This window comes from Corythoichthys intestinalis, chromosome 15 (assembly GCF_030265065.1).
Source record: "Corythoichthys intestinalis isolate RoL2023-P3 chromosome 15, ASM3026506v1, whole genome shotgun sequence".
NCBI classification, from domain to species: domain Eukaryota; kingdom Metazoa; phylum Chordata; class Actinopteri; order Syngnathiformes; family Syngnathidae; genus Corythoichthys; species Corythoichthys intestinalis.
Genome location: NC_080409.1, coordinates 12,625,368 through 12,648,517, shown reverse-complemented (window position 1 = coordinate 12,648,517; position 23,150 = coordinate 12,625,368). Strand labels below are relative to the sequence as shown.

At 39.5% G+C, this 23,150-nt stretch overlaps 1 protein-coding gene across 6 annotated transcripts in view; it reads right to left on the bottom strand.

Annotated features, from left to right (window-relative positions):
- The window catches only part of slc4a11 (solute carrier family 4 member 11), a 150,832-nt gene that overhangs the window by 64,073 nt on the left and 63,609 nt on the right, over positions 1-23,150 (bottom strand). For all 6 annotated transcript variants that reach the window (XM_057860404.1, XM_057860407.1, XM_057860406.1 and 3 more), the window contains exons 4-5: positions 8,970-9,013; positions 1,797-2,025 (exon numbers count right to left, since the gene is read on the bottom strand). In XM_057860404.1, coding sequence (XP_057716387.1) covers positions 1,797-2,025; positions 8,970-9,013 — 273 coding nt within the window. The remainder of the gene's footprint in view (positions 1-1,796; positions 2,026-8,969; positions 9,014-23,150) is intronic.

Sequence of the window (23,150 nt, the reverse complement as noted above, 5' to 3'; positions counted from 1 at the left end):
AGAGTTCGTTGCTCTTTGCCTTTCAGTTGTCCAGAAGTATGTTCAAGTTGTGTTGATTGGAAAATGTCCCTAGTGTGTAACTACGTCCCATGTGCGTCTATAAGAGATGAGTACACCAACCCTCTTGTACTGTTTAGCCTTCATTGTTGTTTTTGAGATGTTACTAGTTAGCGCCGATCGCTACGCTTATTAGTGAATTCGCTAATGTGTAGATTTGTGCGTTGTTTGGTGGTGTACAAAAGTTACTCCAGATGCAGAACGTATAAAACAAGGATTAAGTACAGCGGTAACACTACAAACATGCTGAATAGTACAAAAATCTGTGAAAAGGTATATATGAGTTATTACTAAAGACACTTTGTTTCCAGAAAATGTGGAATTCATTCCACCGGTGTAAATTTTATTGTATTGTTGAGAGAAATAAGTACTGCCTTTGAATCAGCTAATGTTTTTTCACCTTCTTGTGAAAAAGAGAAGTTTCAGGTCAGCTGTGTTGTATAGGCATGTTGAGAAATAAGTACTGCCTTTGAAATGGGTAATGCTTTTGCACTTCCTTGTTAAAAAAAAAAAAAAAAAAAACGTAGCTTAAAGGCAGCTTTCTATTTCGTTCCTCCTGACCGCCAGAGGGCGGTGCTTTTTTGTAGTGTGAGCATGTTTCGACCGTTTCTGTTGAATCATGAGGACATTTTAAATAAATAATGGACATAATTTGTTTGGCTATTTTATTAACTAATAATGCATGATGAAAACATAATTGTGATAATTGCGATCATCGTTCAATCATGGAATCGTTGCACCCTGAATCGTAATCAACCCCTACCGTCAACATGACTCGAAAGCGCGGATTTTAATCTCTCTCTCCCAGTTATTTGGCATTGATTGACCACGGAAAACCGGAGATAGGATCCTTTTAGTTTAATAAAAGGAAATGTTTTCTCCACTAGAGGCTATTCATGCTCTTTGGACAAATGCTTAATATCTGTATTTGTTTCTCTTGCTGGAATTCAATGTTTTTTGTTGTTGTTGTATTTACTTATATGGTTATATAATATTTTATAGTACAGTATAATAATAACAGTTCATATAGTGTGTTGTGCTGAGAAAAAAAATAGCATTGTTTAAAAAAAAAAAAAAAAATCAAACAACTTAAACAGTTACTCACAATATTACTAATTACTTGAGTATTCTTTTCACCAAATACTTTTTAAATTGTGCTTTAGTACATTTTTTGAACGACTACTTTTACTGTTATTTGAGTAATATTATTTTGAAGTAACGCTACTCTTACTTGAGTAAAATGTTTGGCTACTCTAACCCATCTATGGCAGCCACTGAGCAAATAGGAGAAGGAAACGTACTGGAATAACCCTTATTAGAATGGAGCTGGAGGGGGTAGAATTTTGAGTTTGTTTTTCTCTCCCGAGAAAACATCTTAGCTGCAGCAACAACAATCATGGCCGACAAGAGGCAGCCAGAAGCTAATTAGCGGCAGTGGCGCAGATGTGATGTAACACTTTGTCAGTTACGTAAGCTAACATGCCGCGGAGGAATGATTTACATTCAATTCTGATATATACAGAGTATATATGTATTGTTTTTCAATCTATTATCAAAAAAAGTAAATGAAATTTTAAAAAAAATCAAAACTATCGACCGCAAAGAACAAATAAAAAAAATGATCACTTCAACCCCCTCCAATTGAAACGGATTGCATGTCTATTGCCATCAACTGCGGTCAAAGAGTTGAGATGCAAATTGAGGTGTGAAGGGTTAGACGATAGTTAGTTAGCACTCACTGTTGACTTCCTGCGCGCCGGCATCTGTGAAGAGCAAACTCATGACGTCCTCAAAGTTGCAAGCCGGCTCCGGGGCGTTGTCGTCCTGTCCCACGTGCCTCAGCATTTTCTTCAGAACGTCGTCCAGCGACGCCGCAGTCTCGTCCAACAGGATGCTGGCGCGAGCCAGGAAGCCGTCCAGGTCCCGGTGGGCACGGATCTCCTCCTCGAAGTTCATCAGCTTCACATACTGTCAATAATATTTCAAGATTGACTTAACAGTGAAATTTGATGAAGTACAATGATCCCTCACTACTTCGCGCTTCAAATTTCACACCTCAAGTCCATTGCGGATGTTTCTCACATTTCTACATAAAATCACCATCAAATTTGATCTGATCTTTGTCAAAATCAGACAGATGAAAAAACTGTCTGCCTCAACTAAAACCACCCAAACATGTATAGGTTTTCAGATTTTAATAAGGATAGCATGCAAACAATGACAGAAGGGAGAAAAATAAGCGAACGATCACATTTAATAATTTGTGGCACCCCCCTTTGGCAGCAATAACTTCAACCAGACGCTTCCTGTAGCTGCAGATCAGTCTGGTACATCGACCAGGACTAATTTAGGCCCACTCTTCTCTACAAAACTGCTGTAGTCCAGTCAGATTCCTGGGATGTCTGGAATAAATCACTGTCTTTAGGTCATGCCAAAGCATCTCAATGGGGTTCCAGTCTCCAGACTTTGACTTGGCCACTCCAGAACGTGTATTTTGTTATTCTGAAACCATTCTGAAGTTCATTTAATTCTGTGTTTTGGATCATTGTCTTGTTGCAGCATCCATCCTCTTTTTAGCTTCAACTATCTGACAGACGTCCTCAGGTTTTCCTGCAAAACATCCAATAAACTTTTGAATTCATTCTTCCATTAATGATTGCAAGTTGTCCAGGCGCTGAGGTAGCAAAACAGCCCTAAATCATGATGCTCCTTTCACCATTCTTCACGGTGGGAATGAGGTGTTGATCTTAGTGCGCTGTTCCATTTTTCGTCCTCAAATCACGTTGTGTGTTACTCCCAAACAATTCAACTTGGGTTTCATCAGTCCACAAAATATTTTGCCAAAACTTCTGTGGAGTGTCCGAGTGCCTTTTTGCGAACATTAAATGAGCAACAATGTTCTTTTCAGACAGCAGTGGCTTCCTGCGTTGAATCCTCCCATGAATACCATTCTTGGCTATTGTTTTTTTCATATAGTTGATGTGTGCACAGCTGTGCCAATGATTTCTGTAGGTCTTTAGCAGAGACTCTAGGGTTCTCTTTTACCTCTCTGAGTATTCTGCGCTGAACTCTTGGCGTCATCTTTGGTGGACGGCCACTCCTTGGGAGAGAAGTGCCAAACTTTCTCCATTGTAGACAACTTCTCTGACTGTCGATTGATGAACACCCAGATTTTTAGAGATGGTTTTGTATCCTTTCTTAGCTTTATGCAAATTAACAATCCTAGATTGCAGGTCTTCAGACAGCTCTTTTGACCGAGCTATGATGCACATGAGACAATGCTTCTCATCAAGACAGTTCTTCCCAGGTGTGTGTTTTATAGTGGGCAGGGCAGCTTTGAACCACTCCTAAGTGATTAGGCACACACCTGACTTAAATTGTTTGGTAAAAATTGGTTTCAGTTGGGCAATTAGGCAGAGGTTTCACTAACTTATTTTCCACCTTCTGTCATTGTTTGCATGCTATCCTCATTAAAATATGAAAACCTATAAATGGTTGGGTGGTTTTAGTGTAAGCAGACACGGTTTTTACATCTGTGTGATTTTGACAAAGATCAGATTAAATTTGATGGTGGTTTTATGCAGAAATGTGAGAAATTCCAAAATGTTTAGATACTTTTTCATACCACTGTATATGTATCCATGCGATTGGACAAAATAATGGAAACATCTTTAAAAAATCAACAAAAAACAGTTCCATATGGTGTAGGTCCGCCTTTTGCGGCAATCACAGCCTCAATTCTCAGAGGTATTGAGTCATACAACTTGTGAATTGTTTCCAAAGAAATTTTAAGACATTCTTCAGTTAGAATACCCTCTAACTCATGGGTGTCCAAACTTTTTGAAAATGGGGCCAGATTTGGTCAGGTAAAAATGTGGGGGGCCGACCTTGGCTAACGTTCTTTACGTAGAACAATATATTTAAGCAAATTTTAGCAAGCCATTCCTTTTGTCACATTTGCTTTATTATTTTTTCAAATTAATAATTTCAACAACCTGCAGTTGGCTGGCAACCAGTTCAGGGTGTCCCCTGCCTACTGCCCCGAGTTAGCTGGGATAGGCTCCAGCACCTCCGCGACCCTCGTGAGGAAAAGCGGCATGGAAAATGAATGAATGAATGAATCTCGCAACTCGCCTTTGTGGCGTTCTCTTTCGACTCTCGGGCTTTTGTTAAATACTGCTGCTGTAAAATTAAACTAGCCTCAAGTTGCTTCAATTTCTCGCTAAGTATATTCCCTGTAATCTTGTCATACATGTCAGTGTGTCTTGTTTGGTAATATTGCCTCAAATTGAACTCTTTAAAAACAGCGACTGTCTCTTTGCAAATGAGGCAGACACAGTTGTTGCGTATTTTAGTAAAGATATAATCCAATTCTTGAATCGTCGGCCGTCACAGTCAACTTTTTTTTGTTGATTGTCGCCATTTTAGAAAATTGGGAGTAAAGAGTCACATGGGGTAATGTTGCTTAGAGTGCTGCTGCCTTTTAGTGGGTGAATAAGGAGCAGCATTTAGTGTGTAAACTACTTCATATGCTGGTAGCAGTACTGCTGAGCAATTTATTAAGTCTGTGTGCGGGTCAGACGTTATGGATTTTATGACAGAGGCTGGGGGCCGGATGAAATTTGACCAACGGCCGCATTTGGCCCTCGGGCCGGACCTTGGACACATCTGCTCTAACTCTTTGAAAGACAATGGGGGTGGAAATCGACATCTGAACTAAATCTCTAAAGCTGACCATAAATACTCAATAATGTTGAGGTCTGGGGATTGTGCCGGCCGTACGAGATGCTCAATTTCATTAGAATGTTCCTCATGCCATTCATTAACAATTATGCTCAATGATTATGATGCCAAAATGTTAGATGTTTCCATTATTTCGTCCAACCCCTTTGTATCTCATTTATATCATAATCACATTTGTAGTGCTTAAAAAAACATTTATTAAACTATACATATAAGGTTGGGGTTTTGTTTTTTTTATACTTTGGGGGAAAATAAAGGGGGAAAAATGTCTTAAATGTATCTTTTTCCAATGCTGTTTAATCCGAATAACTACATTGAAAACACCCCAAACAAAAAAAGAGCAAAAAAAGCTCCGCCTCTACTTTGATTTCTATTTTTCGTCGGAACATTATACAGTACATTATAAACGTGTAGAAAATTAAAAAAAAAAAAAAAAAAAAAAAAAAAAAAAAACTAAATATGAGAAAAATTCTACAGTTAAAATAAAACTGAAATAAAAATAAACATTTTATTCAAAAGAACTCAATTATTTAAAGAATATTTGGGAAAATTTTGACATCAAAAGGGTTTAGAAACTGATTACAGTTGAATAAAAGAGCGCATGCAGCGTCGCTACCCCCTAGTGAGTATTGATGGAAGGATTGACTAAATCTCCAAGACGAGTGCTGCTCTTTGCAAAACACAAAAGGACATTTTGACACACCGCATCGTCACATTGAGTTTGTTTGCGTGCGTGTCTATTTTGGGCGTCGGCCATTTTGTTTTCCGATAACAGAGGAAGATGTCCTGTTCACATGTTTTTTACACCCGAGTTCCAATCAGACTCACCCATTTTGAGGATCTGCCGATACAGAGTACCGATCTATTGGCAATTTACAACAGAAAATATATTTTTTTCTTTCTTTTGACAATCTCCCTGCTCATTTTGATTATTTTGTTTTTCCACCCAATCTTCTAACAAAAGATGCATTGTACAAAAGACTTTCTTTTGACGATATCCTCGTATATCCTATTTTGTTGCTTTGTAGTCCTTAACCCTATACACTCTGAGCATTTTTTGTGAAATTAGGGGTTGATTTTTTTGATGAGTTTTCATAAACTAAAAAAAAAAAAAAACAGATCAAACATGAAAGTGTCATAACCAGTTAAATTTCCAGTTAAAGAATTTCAAATGCCAAAAACCTACAGTAAGTCGTTAATAAATACTGCTGGTGTAATTACAAATGGCAACTACACATAGCTAAACAAATCATAAATAAAAATCGGAATAATAATAATAATTCCTCTAATAATGTAACGGATTGGGTTCTAATGTGGCGAATGTGTTTTGCTTGGTGTACCTGAACGCACCATGTGGCTGACTTGACAGAGTGAGAGAGGACTTTTTACTTTCACTTTTTATGTTCAGCTGCGGCGGACAGTAGGCATGTAGTGTTGCACAAGTTCTGAAATAAATGATTAACTCATTCACTCCCAGCCATTTTCACCAGAGCAAGGCGCTTCGCTCCCGGCAGTTTTTCTGGATTTTGACTGATTTGGCAAGGCCCACAGAAAATTCTGTTCTATTGCTATATAAATATGTAACCCACCAAAAGAAAGATTAGACCAGTGGTGTCCAAACTATTCCACATAGGGCCGCAGTGGGTGCGGGTTTTTGTTAAAACTCATCATGACGACAACCTTTCACCAATGTGGTGTCTCACAAGTGTAAGCAGTTGATTGCAGTCAGGTGCTGCTTGTTTTAGCACAAACTTCATTGGTTAAACTGTCTGTCCTCGATTGGTAGGAACAAAAACCAGGACCCACAGCAGCCCTTGAGGACAGGTTTGGAAACCCAAGGACTCTCTTCTTTCAGCAGGAAAAAAAGTAAGTTCATATCTTTTTCCATTCTTTAGAAATCAGCATTAGAAAATAGCTTAGTTTGAGCAATTTTCCAATTTCTGATGAAAAAACGGAGAAAATGAGCTTTTTGTAAACGCATACATTTCAAACTTTGACTTTAACACAGCTATTTTTTGCATTAGTTACGTCCCAAACATCTGAATAATGTTTTCCTTTTACAAAATATCATAATGAACAAGACAAATAGAGCTTTTGATAGCAAAGTAACAATTTGTTTACACATGACTACTGAGAGATGACGCTGTTGTCGCCGCATCTGCCGGGTAAACTTTTCCCTCATCGTTGTCTGTCTCACAAAGATGGATTATTTTTGAATTTCTGCGGGGTCTGCTTGGCGAGCCCGCTGCACGGTGGTCTCAGTCGTTTTGCTCCGTTGTCCAGCGCCTGGCATTCCAGGCGTCCTCTCGGTTGTTTTGTTCGGTCGTCAGCCACCTGGCATACTGCCGCCAGCGCTCCGACTGTGCTGCCCGGCCTTTCATTGCTGTTGAATCGGGTTGCGGGTCTTTACAAAATGCGCTACTGCCCTCCAGTGGCCAGTTTTATTGCTTTAAAATGGCTTTGGAGCCTTGTTTTTTGTTTCTCAGATAGATCGCAAGCTATAGATTCTTCTTGTAAAAAAAAAAAAAAAAAAAAAAAACGCAAAAGACGTATAAATACGTTTTTGGGACAATGAAGCATTTAAAAATAGAACGTATTTATACGTTTCTGGGAGCAAATGAGTTAAAAACCTGACTAAGCTGGCGAGTTTTGGTGATGTTGCCACAATAACAATTGTCATAATAATTAACTTACAAAGACTGCCGAAAGGAGGTCGGAGGAGAACCGTCGAGATCGTAGACATTCTACGGCCGTATTGTCAAGCTAGTTCACTGACACGCGCACCACGCTAATATTTTTTTGTCATTTCCATCTTCATTTCAATAGTAAGCCTCACCTTTTTCTTTTTTCCACCACCTACACTAACTTTCTTGGAACCCATGTTCATTTCTCCTACAAGAAAATCTGCTGTTTGTCAGTCTTGCGGAAAAACAAAGAAACTGCGGCGCTGTCATAAATCGTCATATTTTGAGCATGTCATCGGATATCGAAACAAATGGCGAGTCAAATTCTAAGTCGGATGTCGAAAAGATCGTGTGTCTAAGTGATCGTATGTCCAGGTACCACTGTATATGAAAACAGTTTTCAAATAGGCCATTCATTGAAGGTACGCCTTATATTCCGACGTGCCTTGTAGTGCAGAAAACATGGTAATTTAACTGGATCTTTGATATGTTCATGATAGATGGCAATATTTTTTCATTTTATTACTTTCATGGAGGGGATCAATGCAATTGTTTATCAACTCCTCTTCCTCCAAATCCATGTCCTCTCTTTCTGGAGACTTTTTATCAGACTTGGCATAATTTACTTGTACTCGCCTCCTACGGATTGGATGATCTTCTCCTAGTGTTCCACAACTTCTTCTACCCCTGCGTTGTTGTTGTGATGCCATATTTCCAATATAATTGTGATCAAAATGGAATATTCCAGCAGAGAGAGGATTTAAAGCTTCGCCAATGAAAGATGGCGGCCACTGACGCGAACTTCGACTGGATTTTTCCAGTTGCCTCGGGAAAACTTGTTTAGTTACAATTCGACAGTACTGCCATTTGGTGTTGAATGAAAGAGCTAGTATTAGTCTATATATTGGTCAAAAATGACGTCTTTATAACGAGTACAAGAGACTTTATGGCCCAGAGAAATCAAGGGGACCCAGGCGTCCCTGGTTTTACAGCGCGGAGTGTATAGGGTTAAATTAATATATCTTAAAAACCTCTATTTCTTTCACCTGATTCAGATCTTCTAAAAATGACGCGCTCGGGTCCAATTTCCGATCACGTGATTGAATCGGGGACATCACTAATCGTTATACCGGTGGATTATTTTGTTGTTTGTAGCCCTTAAATCACTCACTGCCATTGACAGCAACAGACATTAATTGGAAATGGGAAGGCTTGCATTGTGTGATCATGTTTCACTGTGAGGGAAAATGGATTCAACGTCTATCATCGTAATTGGCAGTCAATGGGTTAATATTTGAAAATAAAAATAGATACACTTTAATAACCCGATTTTTTTCATCTGATTCCTATCTTTTAAAAAATTAAGTGATCAGGCCCGATTTCCGATAGCGTGACCGGATCTGGGACATCCCAAGTCCAGACGTCTATGGACGTCAACGGCAATCAATGTGTTCCTATTTTGAAAACAAAACATCTGAGTCTTACCCTCCTGGATGTGTTGAGCAGCACGCAACCGGAGTCGTCGCTTTCTGTATGGGAAGCAAAATAACATTGCTGGTCATTATTTTTGACAAAAAAATTCTCACTTATTTTTAAATGGCACATTCAACTCTGATGGAAACGTTTCCATCAACTCCTTTAATTTGATTTTCAACCCAGAATGGGAAAAACAAAACAAAAAAACTCCATTCCTGGTCATTACTTCTGACAAAAAATAAAAACCCATAACTTAAAACGCACAGGAAGTGGCATGGGAGTGCCCCCTAAATCATCTGAAAGTAACCCAAATTCAACAGGAGGTGACCCATAAATGTCCAAAAAAATAAAGGAAGTGACCAATGAACAGAAAGTGACCTGTAAATGTCCTAAATTCAACAGCAAATGATCCAAAAATATATTGGAAGTGACCACAGATTGCCCCAAAATAAAGAAGAAGTGACCAAAATCAACAAGAAGTTACCAATGATTAGGAAGTGACCCATAATAAATGCCCTAAAATCATCAGGAACTGACCTGTAAAATGCCCAAAATCAACAGGGAGTGACCAATGTACAGTAGCAACCCAGAAATGGCCAAAACTCAACAGATAATGATCAAAAATGTACAGGAAGGAACAGTGGATTGCACCAGAATCAACACTAAGTGACCCAAAATGTACAGGAAATTGGAATTCCCCTAAATAATTAGAAAGTAACCCAAATTCAACAGAAAGTGACCAATAAATGCTCCTGAATCAACAGGAATCAACCCAGAAATGCCCTAAACTCAACAGAAAATAATCCAAAACGCATTGGAAGTGACCCTGGATAACGCAAAAGTCAACACTAAGTGACTCAAAATCAATAAGACGTGACCTGTAAGTACCCTAAAATGGACACGAACGTGACCCAAAATAAAATAATTGCACGCCATTTCCAACAATTGCCATCCAATTCATTTCAAATGGAAGAACTGGCGTAACAGCCGTAGGGGGAACACCTTTCAGGTTTTAGGACGGACACTAAGCCTTTTCAGTGATGTGTCCGCCGTCCGGCATGACCCATTAGCCGGACGCTATTTGTCCGACTTTTAAGGAAAATTGGTCTCGGTTCAGTTTATGTGACGCAACTCAGCCCCATGGTTGTCACAACTGGTTTGTGATTGGCCAAGAGTGTCTTTAGTAGAAAAACTTCTAAATAATTGGTTCGATGAAATGTAAACAAAGCTTCACGTGTGGCTATCTGACAAGATCCTTTCCTTGAAGACATTTTACAACAGTGCTAGCAAACATTTCAAAACGGCGGACAAGAGCACGATTTCCTCGCCAAAAGCAGTCGGGACTCGTTCCACGGTTTCTACACGCTTTGCTGGTGTGACGTGGACGTGAGCAGCAGGGGCATAGCAGCCGTAAAACGTCACGCACAGAGCGCGAAACATAACAAAATGAGGCGAGGAGAAGGTGCATCGACATTGAAAACATTTTTTCGAGAACACTTATCACCTCGAGATAGGGTTGGGCGATATGGGAAAAAATATATACCACGGTATTCCCAAGACAATATCACGGTTTCGATATTATCACGATGTTTTTAAAACACTTAAAATAAAACATTGAGTAAGATATTTTGAAAGATATTTATTAAAAAATCAATACTATGAATATGGGTGAATAACACAATCCAAGAAAACTAGTAAACTTTTAAATGTGCTTTTGCCAACCAACGCAGCCAATCTGAGTTTGATTCAGTGCAAATACAAAAAAATATAGCAGCTGTATAGTAGTAAACATTAAATTACTCAAAAAAGAGTATTTTCAACAAACCGGAAATGCACTGTGCAAAATTACAATATATTAAACAAATATCAATAGTAACACTCATGACATAATCAAATACTTAAGGTCAATAACAAAAGAAACTAGTAAACGTTTTATAGTAAGTTAATAAAACGTGGTATAACGATGTCCTAAAAAATATGTACCTTCAGCACTTAAGATCGTGAGACGGTTTTATATCGTCATATCGCCCATGTATACCTCGAGATAACAAAATAACTACAGCTGTACTTCGCATAGTTGTTCTTGTTATAAAGGCTGCACTTCTTTGAGCAGTTCAATGCCCACATTGTTTTTAGACAAAAAAATCTTGCTCTTAAGAATTTTGCTTGTTACCAATGTTCCTTGTTAATACCGTTGTTCTGTCAAAATATCCTACACCGGCAAAACGTCTACCGATGGCTAATAATTTGACATCCTAAGGACTACCGTGTGCTTTCAGCTTATTTTGTTTAGATGCATACAGGAAGAACGTACGACAAATGCCTTAATAAAATACTTAAACGTAATAATATCATGTGAAGGTGGTTTAAATACACTTTGTGACTAATGTGGTCAACAGATAAACACTGTGTTTTAAAGCTACCACAAGAAAACACAATGCTTAAACGCAAAACACGCCAAAAGTATTTGGCAATGCAAAGGTTAAAAAAAAATGTTTTTTTTAGAACTCAATAAAAATGAAAATAAAAGGACAGTACTTGCAGCTTTTAACTGATGCACAAGCGCACTGGACATTTTTCTACTACAGTACTTTATTCTTGTTTAAAAATGATTCGGTGGGACAGTAATGTTTAAAACTGATCATAATAACTAATTTGAAGTGCTTAAAAACCCTTTCTTGAAATATATAATAATAGGGCTGCAACTATCGATTATTTTAGTAGTTGATTAATCGATGAACTAGTTAGTTCGAATAAGCGAGTAATCGGATAAGGAACATAAATTAAAATACCTGACCTGGGCCTCAAACGGTATAAAAAAAATTTTTTTTTAATGAGGATATATGTACAACAAAAAAACAAATGGCTAACCTACATAACAAAAACCCGCTAGCTTAAATGCTATAAAATGCCTTTTTTTTTTTTTTTTTTTTTTTTTTTACAATACTCTTAACAAATAGTTCAAATATATTCCCACCAAAAAAGGCTAAATACACCTTTAAACTAAATTACAAATGCATTAAAAAAAACCAAAAACAAACGTTAGCTCAAACAAAAACTTAGCTTATGTTTGTCTTAACAGGGAGCAGCTGGATTCAGCCATGTGAAATTAAGTGGACTCGAGGTCAGCATATCCACCCAAGTTAATAAAATTGAATGCAAACACTTTCAAAACAAACCATTACAACGCCACTTTAAGTAAACGAATACTCAAAGCAGCAAAATTTAATTTGAATATTTTTTTTCTAATCGAATACTCGAGTTAATTAATCATTGCAGCACTCATATATTATATACATTTTTTAAATCATACTTTTGGGAAAAAAAGTCAAACAACATGTCTTATACAGTATGTATCCCTTTCCATTGCTAAATCTGAATAAATACATTGAACACGCTCCTATGCGGTTTTTCACATATCGTGGCGGGTTCTGGTCCCCACTAACCGAGAAAAACGAGGGATCCCTGTACACTGTGGTCACGGTGAATCATCCAAAGTCTTTCCAAACACCTTTTCAAGTCATCTAGTGAAAATTTCTTTAAAAAATTTTTTTATTTTTTAAATATCGCAACATAATATAGCAATATATTGCGAACCCCCCCCCCCCCAAAAAAAATCGCAAAAATAGTTTTCCCAATATCGTTCAGGCCTAGTAAACACTGTCATGAACGTTTCCCACCCGCTACGAGTTAACTCCAGCGTGTTTAGTGCGTCTAGCGGTGGTAAAACATGTAGTGTTTCTTCTCTCTGGCAACTGTCTGCGTAAAGAGTGTGTGTATAATGTAAATATGATACGAGTCATACACACGTGCTTTTTATGGAAAATTGGTGTTTCTTCTCTCTGGCAACTGTCTGTGTTAAGAGTGTGTGTGTAATGTAAACATGATACGAGTCATACACACATGCTTTTTATGGAAAATTCAATTACCGGTATTTTTGTTCTGATGGTGATAATGTTGAGCTGTGAAGAACACCATCCCTTCTGTGAAGCATGGGGGTGGTAGCATCATGCTTTTGGGGTGTTTTTCTACACATGGGACAGCAGGATGACTGAGGCCCTTTATTGTGAGATTTTGGGGAACAACCTCCTTTCTTCAGAGAATTTAAGATGGTTCATGCCTGGGTCTTTCAGCATGACAATGACCCGAAGCACACAGCCAGGAAAACCGGGGAGTGGCACCGTAAGAAGCACAACAAGGTTCTAGCATGGCCTAGCCGGTTGCCAGACATAAACCCAATAGACAACCTTTGGAGAGAGCTCAAACCCTGGTGAAAAACTACAGGAAACGCTTGACCTCTGTAATTGCAAACAAAGGCTACTGTACCAAATATCAGGTGTTCAAATACTTCTTTTCCAGCTGTATCACATAAATAAATCGTTAAAAATTCATACATTGTGATTTCTGGATTTTTCTTTTTAAATTATCTCTCTCACAGTGGATATGTAACCTACGATGAAAATTTCAGACCCCTCCAGGATTTTTCAGTGGGACAACTTGCAAAATACCAGGGCTTTCAAATACTTATTTTCTTCACTGTATGTCCTCCATTTTGACCTTATGGAAGTGGTCACCTTAGCTCAGGGGTCTGCAAGTCCGGTCCTCGAGAGCCGCTATCCAGCTTGTTTTCCATGTCTCCCTCCTTTAACACACCTGAATCAAATGTTCATCAGCAAGCTCTGCAGGAGCCTGACAACGATCCGTATTATTTGATTCAGGTGTGTTAAAGGAGGGAGACATGGAAAACAAGCTTGACAGCGGCTCTCGAGGACTGACATGCAGACCCCTGCCCTACCTAGACGTCCTATTCATTTTGACTGGGAGAAGCGAATGAACATTCTTTTGTTCGTCAATGGTGGCCAATGAGTTAAAATCCTCAAAATACGACCAATTCAAGCAAAGCAGTTGAGATTTTTCTTCTGAAAAGTGAAGAATAAGACGAGATGTCAGGCGGGCGCTTCGATATGGCTTTTAATCCGCACGTGATTCCGAGCTTTGCGGTGATAAAAGACCCCAAAAAAAATAGAAGCGGCCTGACTACGGGGGGAAAAACCTTTCATGTCTGCCGAGCGGCGTTACGTAAGGGTGCTTAGCTTCTAGTGCGGGGACCACGTTATTAGCTTTAGCGGGGCTTTCCTCCGCGGCCTGTCGGGGAATCGACTGGGGCTTAAAGAAGACGTCGGCGGGGACGCACGTGGCCGCCCGCGACCATGCGGCTCCAATTGCTGTCAGGCGGGCAGATCTTCTTTACAGCCGTACAAAAGGAAGATTAGTGACGCGCCTCCGCTGCCGTTAATCCTTTTTTAACAATCGGGACAATGAAGGATGGGTGTCAAAGGAGCAAGAAAAAAAAAAAAATACTCATTGGGTAAGAAGAATTTATTATTCTTGAGTTCATCACATAGAATGCTTCCGAAGGCTGATTTTGGTTGACCCATTTATATATTTTTGTAATTTATTAATTTTTAAAAATCGAATAAGCTTTTAATTTCTATATCATTGAAAAACAGTATATACTATGCTATTAATAAATTATTTAAATAAATATAAACAAGTCCTGTTTTTGCAGCATCTATAAAATGTTATTTCTATATGCAATATAAAAATTTTGTTTTTTTTAATCTATATAATATTTAAAAACAAAACTTTTAACAAGTTTGCCTTTTTTTTTTAATCATATTTATATTTAGGGAATATTTTCAAACAAAAACTGGGGGAAAAAAAGTTTAATTAATCCCAATCTTTGGCCGTCAGTGGTGATTTTTTCTGACGTTTGAAGCTAGCGGGCGTCTGTCGCTCTCCCGCCGCACCTGGGACCGTTACCGTGGCAACCGGTGACCCGGGAGCACCCCGGGTGGAAATGAAGCGCACCTGCAGTCGAGGAAGCTGTCAACACCTGCCATCTCATCGCCATGGAAACAGTATCTTTGGGTTTGAAACAACTCAAGAACGAATAAAGGGATTATTATCACACTTGCAGGATATGAAACTGAAGAGGCGATCAACTTTTGGGCTTATGATGTCAGAAAGGGTATTTTGTAATAACTTCACATCGCGGTGTGATGATAAATCGCGATACTTTCTATCCCGAATAGGATATCGGTATGCCTAATACGGGGGTCGGCAACCCGTGTTTTGAGAGCCGAATGCGGCACTGCCCTAGTGGCTCACTGGAGCATTTTCAAAAATGTTTGAAAATGGAAAAAAATGGTTGATGGAAATATATTTTTTGTTTTGATATGGTTTCTGTGGGAGGACAAAAATGGAAACAAACATTCTTGACGTCTTTCTAAGCTGTAAAAATGTGTAGAATAAATATTAAATTTCAACATTTCAGTCAACGAAGATTTGCGTCATAGCCTGCGACACACGCTTGATTGCGCTTGACAGTGACGCAAGTGACAATTGGCGAGCACTTCGACTCTTTGGCCAATCATATAGCGAGAATAACGAAATGTCACTGTCAAGCGCAGGCCCCCCGAGGGGATAGTGAGGGCGAGTGGATAGTGTACCTCCACCGGGAGATAATAAAGCGTTCGCAGATGGTGAGTACATGAAGGAGACATTCATCAACATATCAGAACACCTATTTGCAGACTTCAAAAACAAAACCGAGTAATTAAAAAATAAAAAACATGACCAGATAAGGGGACTGTTATGCGGTTCCATTTTGTTGTTTTTCGAAACCTCAAAATAAAAATGACATCAAAAATCATAGTTTTTTTTAATTGGATTTCTATAATTTCAAAAAAGCAATGAAATAAGTCATTAATATTGTAATGAAGTTAAACTTGAGGTGGCATTATACAACAGAGTAGTCACGTCGTGCGTTGGATGCACTGCAGGAAAACATTAAAACATGAAGGCTCATTATGTATTTTTAGTCATTTTGATAGTAGGCTAATATAACTAATACAAATACATACAGCATGTGTAGCCTTCATTATTAGGCTTATTTAAGGCTTTTAATTATTTGCGGCTCCAGCGGCTTTTTTGTTTTTTTGGTCCAATATGGCTCTTTCAACATTTTGGGTTGCCGACCCCTGGGGTAGTAGAAGGATATTGTCAAAAGGAACAAAAAATATTTTTGTACCACGCAACATCACAACGAGAATGTTATGCTCGCTATCGCAGGACGCTTAAGGCACAGTTTTGTTTTCGTCAACAATGACTAACGAAAATCAACGAATACTTTTTTCATGATGATGATGATGAGAGGATAACGAGCTAAAAATATATTTTGGGGCACTAAAATATAACAAGACAAATGCCAGTTTTCATCTGACGACATAAGAACGAGACGAAAATGTACTGTACAGTTTCCATCACATGTTCACAATAGCACCTTTCACAAACATCCCGGTAAATTCCCATGTAAGGTGGCGTGGGATTTACTCATGTTATTGCTTTCACGCATGTAGAGCTATCCCGGGAATGACGCAGGTTGGACAGTTTCAACTTATCCCATATTGCCCACTGGTGCGATTTTATAACCCGGACATTACCTCATTTTTGGTCGGCTTCGGCTCAATGTTGGTCAAATTGGTTTTTTTATAGAGCCGTTTGTGGGAGCGCTCCCAATGTCGTAACTGCAGCCAATTCAAGCTCATCAAGATTGTATTCAAGCCAAGGCGATCCAAGAGAAGGGTGGCGAGATATTGAGTAGCTGTGCGCCTTTCGACACTTCTGCCACCATTGTTTTGAAATCCCCTACGTTGTGCTGGTTTTTGAGTGTATTTGTTTTGTTGGCTTATTGGCTCTCTGCCTACCACTTAGGTTAGTATTATAAATCCTCGTCGACCTACTGTCACCAACCCATTGTGTTATTCCCACTTTTCAGTGATCGCGTGTATTGTTGTTCGTCTTCAATACAACCTTTGAGGTAAAACCTTGTTTCAGCAGTTGCGGACCCTAACATCGGCAAAAAAATAAGCCACACATTTCCAAAGATGGATGATGGTCTCGCTTCCTCGGCTCTACGATCCAGTAGCAATCAAATTTCTGTTATGTTTTTAGTTTAATTTCGCCATTTCCAGCTTGCTATTTTGATAATTGCGATGTTTGTTTCCCGCTTTTCGTCTTACTGCAATGAAAGAGGAAGTGACGAGCGGCCCGCCATGATATTTATGTCAGCAGCCATCGTGCTGTGACCTGGGAATTTAACGCTGGCTTTCTCATATGCCTCGTCCCGGGACTTTCACGGACATTGTACTCAGACGCGACCCGTGAAATGTCCGCGTAATCTTAGTGTCAGTAGACTCGGGAAATTCCTTTCACATATAATGGTTGCCCGTTTAAATCCCGGGATTTTAACGGTGTTTTGGCGTGTATGAAAGGGGCTAATGTGTGACATTTACAGTTGGGCAAATAAGTATTTAGTCAACCACCAATTGTGCAAGTTCTCCTACTTGAAAAGATTAGAGAGGCCTGTAATTGTCAACGTGGGTAAACCTCAACCATGAGAAACAATGTGGAAAAAAAAAAACAAAATCACATTGTTTGATTTTTAAAGAATTTATTTCCAAATTAGAGTGGAAAATAAGTATTTGGTCACCTAAAACAAACAAGATTTCTGGCTGTCAAAGAGGTCTTAACTTCTTCTAACGAGGTCTAACGGTAGTCCTCCACTCGTTACCTGTATTAATGACACCTGTTTTAACTCATTATCGGTATAAAAGACACCTGTCCACAAACTCAGTCAGTCACATGTCAAACTCCACTATGGCCAAGACCAAAGAGCTGTCGAAGGACACCAGAGACAAAATTGCAGACCTGCACCAGGCTGGGAAGACTGAATCTGCAATAGGTAAAACGCTTGGTGTAAAGAAATCAACTGTGGGAGCAATTATTAGAAAATGGAAGACATACAAGACCACTGATAATCTCCCTCGATCTGGGGCTCCATGCAAGATCTCACCCCGTGGCGTCAAAATGATAAAACGAACGGTGAGCAAACATCCCAGAACCAGATGGGGGGACCTAGTGAATGACCTACAGAGAGCTGGGACCACAGTAACAAAGGTTACTATCAGTAACACAATGCCCCGCCAGGGACTCAAATCCTGCACTGCCAGACGTGTCCCCCTGCTGAAGAAAGTACACGTCCAGGCCCATCTGCGGTTCGCTAGACAGCATTTGGATGATCCAAAAGACGACTGGGAGAAAGTCTTATGGTCAGATAAAACCAAAATACTTTTTGGTAGAAACACAGGTTCTCGTGTTTGGAGGAGAAAGAATACTGAATTGCATCCGAAGAACACCATACCCACTGTGAAGCATGGGGGTGGAAACATGCTTTGGCGATGTTTTTCTGCAAAGGGACCAGGACGACTGATCTGTGTAAAGGAAAGAATGAATGGGGCCGTGTATCGAGAGATTTTGAGTGAAAATCTACCTTCCATCAGCAAGGGCATTGAAGATGAGACGTGGCTGGGTCTTTCAGCATGACAATGATCCCAAACACACAGCCAGGGCAACAAAGGAGTGGCTTCGTAAGAAGCATTTCAAGGTCCTGGAGTGGCCTAGCCAGTCTCCAGATCTCAACCCCATAGAAAATCTGTGGAGGGAGTTGAAAGTCCGTGTTGCCCAACGACAGCCCCAAAACATCACTGCTCTAGAGGAGATCTACATGGGGGAATGGGCCAAAATACCAGCAACAGTGAGTGAAAAGCTTGTGAAGAGTTACAGAAAATGTTTGGCCTCCGTTATTTCCAACAAAGGGAACATAAAAAAGTATTGAGATGAAGTTTTGGTATTGACCAAATACTTATTTTCCACCATGATTTGCAAATAAATTCTTTAAAAATCAAACAATGTGATTTTCAGTTTTTTTTCTCCACATTCTGTCTCTCATGGTTGAGGTTTACCCATGTTTACAATTACAGGCCTCTCTATTTTCAAGTGGGAGAATTTCCCCAATTAGTGGTTGACTAAATACTTATTTGCCCTACTTTATGTGTAGTTAGCCTGCATCGTAGCAGTGTCTGGTTGTGTCACTCGTGACGTGCTGCGCCACCTGCCCGCGCCACATAACCGAATCACCAGTGTGTCGTCTCCAGTCTCCATGCAGGGTTGCACAAATGGTAAGATTTTTTTTCTTGGCTAGAGAGAATATGCAATGTTGGTTACCCCTTTAAATGTCTGTGGTGAGCATCACACACTTAATGTAACTTGTAGTGTTAGCATAGCATTCAAGTTAAGATCAGGCTAATGCTAACCGTGAACAGAGAACTCTCGGACAACTTTTATTTTCTGACAGTTCATGGTGACCAGGTGGGTATAATTAATTGAAAATAATGTAGTTTTCCCTGATGAGTTGTATCATCACGAAGTTGGCGTTGTCCTTGCACATAGACACTACAAGATGTGCTCATCTGTCAATGTTCATTTGAAATAGTTGAACACCTTTTTTAATTTTTTTTAGTAAATTTTAAAAATTTTACAGACGAAAACATTTTGAGTTAATGTCGACTAAAACTGGACAAAACTAGTCTTGAATTTTCGTCAACAGAAACTACACGAAGACAAAACCATTTTGAGTTGACTAAAACAAGACTAACATGTATTATCGTCCAGAAGACAGACGAAAATTAAAAGGGCTGCTAAAAACAACACTGTTACGGTAAGATATCATTAAACAATCCAGACATCATTCTTGAATGACGTTATCTTACCGTTAGCTTCCCGCGGCATCTAGCATAACGTTCAAATTGTGATATCGCGTAAAATTTTTGTTTTGTTTTTTGACAATATCCTTCTACTAACCTTTTTAAAACGATGTATCTGTTCTTGGCGTGAGCATAACGATATCCAATTTGGGATAGAAAGTATCACAATATATCGTCATTAGGCTCGAGCGTATGACGTGGCACTCGCGAGGTTTCCGCCGCTATCGCCATTGTGGAAGATAAACTGAGGCATTTCAACACAGGTCGCTCTTTAAAAATGGTTGGAAATTATTGTGCGGTAAAGAATTGCAACAACCGATCGAATAGAAAAAGGAGAATGTACAGCTCGACGGAACACCATTGAGTTTCTTCCGGATCCCTACATGGAGAAAAGGCGAGGGAAAGCTCATATCTGAACTTACCAAACGTCGAAGAATGGCATGGGTGGCCTCGATCAGAAGGAAGGGCATAACGTTTGATTCTCCAGTTACACACTGAGTTTGCTCTATGCACTTCCACTCCGGTAAGTTAATTTCGTTTGTTTACGCAAATTTCAGTAACTTTACGCCCTAAGTCGGCCTGTTGCTAGCTATTGCTACAGCTAAACAACTAGCATGCATACATGTGCATTGTCTTCATAAGACATAATTCATGTCGTTGCTAAATGAAAAAGCTGTAATATTTTGACGTGAGAGAGTGGCAAAGAATTTGTACACAGGCTACATTTTATGCAGCAAAAGATTTGTACATCCGTGGTCACAGACTAATGTAAACACACATTGCCTACCTTTGCTAGAAAGATGGTGTTGCCGTTTGCTATGGTCATAAAGTGAAGATCCTGCACCCATCCGCAGCAAAACTGTTCGTAGCTTTGTAGCGATTTGTAGTTTCGGAATTGCTGATGAGTGTAGTAACATATACCAAACACTAAATACAGCATGATATCCATTTCGCATAGTGGTGGAAGCTTGTCGACATCTTTATTCCATTTGTGTTCGGCTTGCTCGTGAGGGTCAACATTGTTCACATCCTTAAAATTGCTCACATATCTGTCCTTCGCCGTGGTAACAAGTTTGTCTCTGTATCGAACTGGCAAGTATTCCTTACTTTTTTCCATCTTTGGTTGCCGCTAAGTTTAAATGTCCCGTGATGCTTCCGCAATGGTTGCGTTGTCGCAAATCTCGCATGATCCCGTGCTGCTGTGACGTAAACGCTCGAGCCTAATACCCCAAACTTTACCTCAACGCTGTACCAATGACAGCGAATGAAGGCAGTCAAAATGGATTGGACCTCTAGCCCCGTCAATGGCAGTCAAGGAGTTCAATTTCGGGGGAAGGTAAAAGGTCACAGCCACATTGAATTAGTATGTGTGTGTTCAAGATAACTCAAGAATGACAAAAGGGATGATAAAACTGGAGAATATATTCAATTGTTCAATACATTCAAAACTTTTTTTCTTTATTTTTTGAAAGTTATTTTTTTTCCTGTATGTTCTATTTTTCTGCAGGGTTTAATCATTTTTAGCTGTATTTTTATAAATCAATTTTCTTTACTTACTGTTATTACAGTGTTTATTTCATCATTCACATTAATATTTATATAATATTATATATTATATATAATTAAATTTTCTATTTTAGTATTTTTCAATTAATTTTACCTTTGTATTCGCCAATATTTTTTATGAATACAGCATTTCTTCCATGTAAATTCAGGCATCAAGGGGCTAAAAAGAAAAAAAAACGATCCGTAAATTTATGATTGGAAATTTCATATTCGCAATAGATATTTTCAAAATTGAGGAGCTCCTTAGAGAGCCCGTCTGGAGTGCCTGCGAGTGCCGTTGGGGTGCATGTGTGTTTTTGTTGGCGGTTTGTTTGCCAAGAAACAGCACACTTGCTTCAGATGTTGCACACACGGCATTGTGCAACATGACACTGCGCTAATAATAGCGCCGCTAATTTTACACACGGGACGACAAGAAATCTGAAATACTTGAAAGACTGTCCATCAAGGCTCCAAATTTGGAGCTAGCTAGCGCGTTGGTGTCAAACTCTCGGCCTGGGGGCCAGATCCAAAAGCAAATCATGTTTTTTACTAAAATAGCTGTTTTCATCCTTGTGCTCTGAATTAGACTTTAGAGTTTATCATTAGCAAGCGTCCAATCCATTTGAACTTGGAGGGTGGCAGCACTGGTTCATTTGCTGCCATCCCTCCCACTTCCAAGGGTTTGGACATCTATGGTGGTCAATGGCAACCAATGAGTTTGATTTTGGGTGTATTTCAGGTCATTTGCTGTTGATTTTGGGACATGTATGAGGGGCAGTTTACATGGTGACGCTCCGAGAATATGACAAATTTCAAATGTGCATTTATATGGTTCCGTCTCCATTCGAACAATGTCGCAATTCCACGTGAAAACGATGTAGTATTCATGCCAGGATTCGACGATGGCGTAACAATCATGAGCTAGAAAATGTGACAATGGAGACCAGAACATAACGAAACAAATGCCAGTTTTCGTCTGACGAGACGACAAAGACACGAAAATGGGACATCACTTCTGTCATATGTTGTACGGAGTACGTCAGCTTGCATCGTAGCAGCGTTTGGGTCGTGTCTCTCACTTTCTCACTCTCCTCACCGGCGCTAAGCAGTTGCATTTGATACACATGTGGCGGTTGTGTTCTGCACGCTGTTCCTGTGTGAGAGTGAAAGTGGCCGTGACAGACGAAGTCTTGCGCTCCTGGAAGTGGCGACAATTTGGCAGTCCAAAAAGTCACGAAAGTGAAAGCGACCGCACGACTTGAGGTACTACGTGGTTCCCTTTCGTGGTTTAATTTTCCCCTATGCATTCTTTATATACTCCAGTTTGCTCGGCATCGAGTCGGGAGGGAGTGAGGCCGAGCACCAATTTAATTTATGCTACACTATGTGCAGCGTCACAGTACCACGCTGTGACGCTGCATGCTCCCTCCCCTCCCAGGAGGGCGGTATTTCCTCTTCTATTATTCCAATCAATGAGTGCACCTTTCGTCCATGTGATGCTCCCGGAAACTTCGGTTGGCGCAGTGTAAATGCTGAACCTTTTTAACAAATCATTTGCAAGTGTTGTTGCGAGATAGCGCTCCAACTGGAACCTGGTCCTCTCGGTCTAATGTGAAAGCGCCCTATGAATTGTCAGCTCTAAAATGACTCATGATTGATTGTACAGTGGTATGAAAAAGTATATGAACCTTTTGGAATTCCTCACATTTCTGCATAAAATCACCATCAAATGTGATCTGATCTTTGTCAAAATCACACAGATGAAAAAAAACTGTCTGCTTTAACTAAAACCACCCAAACATTTATAAGTTTTCGTATTTTAATGAGGATAGCATGCAAACAATGACAGGAGGGGGAAATAAGTGAACCCTCTGCCTAAGGAGACAAAAAGCAATTGAAACTAATTTTTACCAAACAATTAAAGTTAAGATTGGGTGTTTGCCCAATCACTGATGAGTGGTTTATATCTGCCCAG